The following is a 6,309-nucleotide window of genomic DNA, read 5'->3' on the forward strand; positions in this document are numbered from 1 at the left end:
AATTAGCACAACTTTGATTTAAACAACCGTTATCTTCTATTTGTGACAATTTATTAAAAAAGTAATATACTATAACCACTTAAGGTGTTTATAAGTAAATAATTAGTACAATAGACCTTATATATATATATATATATATATATATATATATATATATATATACATATATAAAAGAAAAATGACATTAATAGTTATCATATGTACTCGTATTATGTAAAACTTTGCACCTAAAAACAAAATGAAACAAAAGATAAGTTTAACTTATAAAATAAGCCTAAATAACAATACATATGAGAAAAAGAGTCGTAGAAGTCACTTACAGGTCACTGATGTTGTCCATTGAGTTTAACACCTTCACAGGATCACCTTGACTTTTCCGCATGAGTACCTTTCCGCCGCGGATCCACAGGTAGGTATACCCTTTTTCCCTCTTGGCTTGTCGCGCGGCGTTCAGCAGTCGACGTCTCCCTGCGCTGAGGCTCTCGTTGACATACACGACCACGGCAGCCTTGTCCGTCATCCCCAGATCGTGGCTGTTCAGATTACGCTTCACACGCCGCTTATGCAGAAGTCCCTCTGCGTCGATCCGTCGTACCATCTTGACGACAATGCCTGGTGGTCTGTCACTGCCGTCGCTGGTCCTCAGCCGATGACACGCGTCCACCATCATATCCTCCACTGGGTAGTCAAGTGCGCGGCCGACCATCTTCACCACTTTCAGTACATCCTCCCCCTTATTATAAGGTACGCAGTGGATCTCTACAGTATTCCGGCGAGAATACTGCTCCGCGTCGTCAGCCCTCTCCTCAGCCTGGGCCAACTTCTTGCGCAGGATGATGTTTTCACTTCTAAGCTCCTCAACGGTATTCAGCAAACTCTCCAACTGCTTCTTCTGCTGACTTACAATACCTTTTGTTTCAGATATTTCTTCGTGACACGCGTTTAAAGAAGCTCCCAAACTAGTTTCAACGCGTTTAAAGTCATCTTTCAACTCAGGAAACATCTTGAATATATCATCGTAAGAAACTTGTCCTCCAGTAGATTCCATCTTCATACTTTGGCATCGGTGGACATTCTCAATCATGCTCATTCTAATTGAAATCTGCAAAATAGGAATTGTTATGACAGTTTCGCTGCACATAGTTTAATATTTAAATCTGTGTAAATTGTGTCGACTAACAGATTACGTACCTTAATGACTTAAACAATGAAAAACCACACTGTATAATTCATATTTTTTTGCGATGTGGCATTGATTGTGGGATCATAAAAGTTAAAAATTTCAATCTCGGCGTTGATAACTTTATTTATATTTCATCGGCGAAACCACGACCACATATACATGCACGAGTTAATTTTGCAAGAAGTGATAAAAAGTTTTAACCAAATACTTTAGAAACTGAACATTTAATATGAAATACACGCAAATCATGCAACACCTCTAACGTATTAAAGTAAAATAAGTACTTACAGTTGAATATGTATGTTTGAAAATGCAATCGCAATTCATAAAAACAACTCCTCTCATAAGATCATCATTTTTATGTGATTCATTTATAATTCTGATTTTTTAAAGTTTTAAATGGTACTCTTTGCTTTTGTGTGTAAATCCAGTACAAATATCAGAGCATTCATTAAAAGTGAAAAGGTAACGTTTTTAACACAAATTGCCATTAAAATTTTATAGTATTTTAAAGTCTGTTCTCTAGGGAATATGTCAAATAAATAGTAATATACTATTATTCGTACCTATGTTTATACGCGTAAAAGTAAAAAATTCTATAATATTCAACTATGTTTTTGTGCTAAAATTTTTTACCGTACATTTCCTTAAAACTGATCAATATATACTCAAAATTTAAAATGGTATCCATGGGTTCCAGTTTCGCAGTGCAGGTAATTTTAGTCAACTTTATTGAATTTAAATTAGGCAAATATATGATAGGAAGATCAAATATCTGTCAAATAAATGTTTACATTCAAAACGTTTGTACAAATAGAAACTGCCAGTTTTGTTTTCAATAAATTTCGAATCACCAAAAGTACTTGCTCAGCCGGATCTCCAACTTGGATCTATCACTTACCGGATGAGCGTGCTACCACTACACCACAGTATTCTTCTAATAAGAGAGACAGAGAAAGTCTCCCGCAGCGATGCAGATTAAGAATACGTCTTTTACTTTTACAAAACATTTTGTCCGTAATTCTTAACTTTTGGTCTTTTCTTAATTCCTTTATGCAGAATTTAAATCCCGTTTTTTTCAATAAGCATTAATCTGTGCTGTATTGTGTGTATGCCACTGATACTGTGTAATGGATAATTCCTAATAATGAATGGATATTGTCTTAATGGGACAGATATTTTTCAGTTCGGAAATACATGTTTATAATCATATACTTCAGGGAATCTTACCTATTATTCTTGTTTCGATTATTGCTACAGATTGAACATGTTTTCCTAAGAAGTAAAATAAAAACGGTAGAATATATTATCTTTACTGTGTTATAAACCTTGCTTGCATCAAGTGAATACTGCCCCACGCACGAATTTTCTCATAATAATAATGATACTATCTTGCTACTGGCTTATATTTTTAGAAAAAACATATTTTAATTTACTATGTCAAGAGTTCCAAATCTTGTATATTCTCACTATAAGATTTGGGACGAACGTCATGTGTACAAAAATGTAAAAAAAAACTTGTAAACCCACGTAATTAAACTCACAAGTAAAAAATAAAAGGTAAATACGATAAATATTTTAAGAAACACATAACTAGTGGGGCTACCAGACACACACACACACACGCGCGCGCGCGCGCGCGCGCGCACATAACCACGAACACAAACCGGCCAGTCGGCACCCGAGACAATGAGGGCTGAAGGTTATATTAACTTCTTTTACGATACTCCCTGGTCCGTTCTTATCTACTGGAGTCTTATCAGTAGTTAAGAAAGTATTTCTGTGACCGAGGATCGTGGTAAAAATATAATGGGAACAGAATTGGAGCATTTCGTTTAATATTCCACAATTTATGTCTTAGGTTTGAAAGATTTTATAGATTTAATATTCACTCAATGTGTCAGCATGTTCGTGGTCGTGTGTGTGCGGTAGGCCTACCATTTATATATGTTTCTTAAAATATTAATCGTGTGTGTGTATTTATTTATAGGACTGTTACCACTGTAGAGATGACGTCCTTAGAAATTTCCTAAATATGAAAATAGTATACATCGATTATTAACATTTAATTTCGTTACTGGAAACAAAATAAATTATAACACATTTCTCCAACACCATCCTACAAAGTAATGCAAAATAGTAATGAGAAATAATAATTAAGTGTGCTGAAAAATAAATGTTATCTTATAACGTTTCGACTCGACTTCGAAATGTATAATTCAATCTGTTGCTCAAAAGTTTGTGGATTTAACGTACCTCCACTTCAGGAGAAAGTAAGAGCCACAAGATTATTTAATGTTTAGTTTGAACACGACACCTGATTTCCAGAAAACATATCACGTTATTCCCAAGATATATCAGGTCACACTGATCACACTGAGTTCTATAGAATCAGTGAGCAGTAACAGTAATCCTGAGATAGCGAGGCCTCACATAAAGACCCACAGGCAGCTATTACGTCACACTTTTGTCGAGTACTCTTCAGCCCCGGGCTAAATTGGAACTCCATTTTTAATAACCCGTCTCCCCTTTTTACACAGAGCGGCATTACCAGAGTTAATACTAAATACACATACCTATATTAACCAGTCGAGATAAACTGCGCAGAATCGGCAGTAATATTTAATCAAGTAAGCAGTGACATTAATAAAACATTATGAAATTTTTTATCAAAGTTATGTGTAAAACTAAACTCCATCTAAAATCAAGATTAATTATGATTCTATTCTTTTACTGATATTTTATATCATTATAACAGGACTGAATGTGTCTTATTATAAATATTACAAAAATGTTCTTAAATAAGTGATCTCTACGTGATTTTCCTTAAATGCTCGTAATCCATCCCTAATCATCAGGCACATTCGTCTACCTGATGATAGACGAACAGATTGTTAACAGCGTTTTAATGCCATTCATATCCCTTAAACTCGCACATTTTCAAGTAAAATATCTCTTATACTTTATAGGGAGGAAACTGAAGTGTTTGAAACTTATTGTCTTAAACTTTTTAACTTAAGTGATATTTAAAACATTTTAACCATAAAAAACTATTTGTGTATTTTTAAGTATAGGTGGGTGTTGTTGTAGCCTTGAAGTCATCGGAAAGTAACAAATCGATATAGGATCTGGTTAATAACAGTTCTCACCAAATTTTTCTACATACTAAGTCCTCCTCACTAGTCGTTAGACGTTTAAAATCTGACACTAAAAAGGTTACGTAATCATACATAATAAGTCATCATGTTTTTAATAAATTTTATAGTCGTAAAGGTGTAAATGTGTTAAACATTCACAACATGACTCAGGTTAGGTCAGATATCATGTTTGGGAAACAGAGAGTTTGCTTTTAACTTACTCTTATATAATATTTATAAATATTTTCATGTGATTTTTATATGTATTATTCTATGTATGTATATATATATATATATATATATATATATATATATATATATATATATATATATACATCAGGTCAGGTTAAATTGTAAGAGAATATTAAATATTAGCAGATACATTTTCTCACTCTTTATAAAAAACTGAAATTACCTACACGGATCGCATTCAATGTAAGTTTCAATAAAGGTACACAATGAACATATATAGCATTCTAAAACATCTCGATCGAAGTGACAGTCACTGACAGATATTCCAACCTCTTGATTAATTTTTTATTTAGGTAAAGATGGAGAGTGAAGTTTTTTTAAGCGTGACTTAAATTTCTCGAACTTATCTCCAATATATCATAATGTAATATTGAATAGCTCCAGCGATTTCAGTGAAAACTTAATTATTTTATTTCATTGTGGATAAATCCTAAAGTAAAAGTCTCTAAATTAAAGGTAAAGTCGAAATCCTTAGCTTTTGAATTGTCCGGAATAGATGTTTATAAATGAATAGGCCTATATGATAAACAAGCACCCTAACAATCTCCACGTATCCTTTGAGTACAATAGTCCAGTAGTTTTCACACACGCACAGTTTTGCACAGTAAAATACAGACCAGTGGTTAGACCTTGCTAGCAGGTTATAGTCAAAAACATATTCCTGAAGAGGATATAAGAAGCAATAGTGTAGTTTAATTTGGGGAGATTACTTAAATGTAAGGAACGTCAGTGTTAGCTGACTAATAACACATTTGAGGTAATTTATACATTATTTTTAAGCCCATGGTAAAGTATTACAGAGGCCTAAATTTCCTCTAAAAGACAATCTTTGACTTTTATAGTTTAATGATAACCCGGTAACAATATTTCAGTATAAAGAATTTATTCACAGATTCATAAATGATCTTTTACAAGTTGTTATACTCATTTTAATTTTCAAATGCAAGTAGCAAGCTAATGTAGGTGTAGAAACCGACTAAAACGTGAATGTATTTGGGATAAATGTGACCAAAGGACAAAGATAAGGTTATGAGTCAAGAACGTTATAAATAAGACTTAAGAGTTCGACAAGGGCGGCGGAGTGCAGCGGTGTTCACGCTTTACGCTCCGGAGAACAGCAATGTCGTGTCGTAAGCTATTTTTCTTACGATGGATACAAGTTCAGTAGTTTAATTTTGTAATAGTTGAAATGATATCACCTGGAGATAATATTAATTGGATAATACATTTTTCTGATTTATGTTCAATGTAAAAAAATTATAATTAAAACAATTTGAGACAACTTACAGAAACTCTTACTTACAAAAGTGACTTCATTATATTGTTAAAAATATGACGTGTAAAAATAATGAGTATCCATGCGTAAATGGTAGTAAATAATTTTAAACTATGACCAATAAAAACCAGTACTGGTTCTCTAATTAATACAATAATATGATCAGTAAGAATGGAATTACTATATTTCAATAGACACGTTTCTTATAAAACTTACACTAAAGCAACTTATATATGCAGGTAAAAATAAATACTGCATAAAAATATTAATATATATTTTACTATTTCTGTAGTTATTGGCCGGCTTACTTATTAGTAGTTTTCATGTCAATGTTTAAAAATGTTTATTTTACTATGCTAATTGAGGTAGATAAACATATAAATAATAAATATACAATCGACTTCAATGGTACTATGAATATTTAGCAAGACATAAATCTTTAAGGTCTGTAGCATGGCTTC

The 6,309-nt window shown here is 32.7% G+C and overlaps 1 protein-coding gene across 1 annotated transcript; it reads right to left on the reverse strand.

Moving 5' to 3' along the window:
• Window positions 1-316: 316 nt before the first annotated feature.
• Window positions 317-1,084, reverse strand: LOC124358362. The gene has a single exon (XM_046810664.1). The coding sequence runs from the start codon at window positions 1,082-1,084 to the stop codon at window positions 317-319; it is 768 nt and encodes a 255-aa protein (XP_046666620.1).
• Between the last annotated feature and the right edge of the window lie 5,225 nt (window positions 1,085-6,309).

This window comes from Homalodisca vitripennis, chromosome 3 (assembly GCF_021130785.1).
Source record: "Homalodisca vitripennis isolate AUS2020 chromosome 3, UT_GWSS_2.1, whole genome shotgun sequence".
Lineage (NCBI taxonomy): Eukaryota > Metazoa > Arthropoda > Insecta > Hemiptera > Cicadellidae > Homalodisca > Homalodisca vitripennis.

Bases quoted from the DNA above. Each gene is read 5' to 3' on its own strand.
- LOC124358362 (XM_046810664.1), bottom strand. From the start codon at position 1,084: ATGATTGAGAATGTCCACCGATGCCAAAGTATGAAGATGGAATCTACT.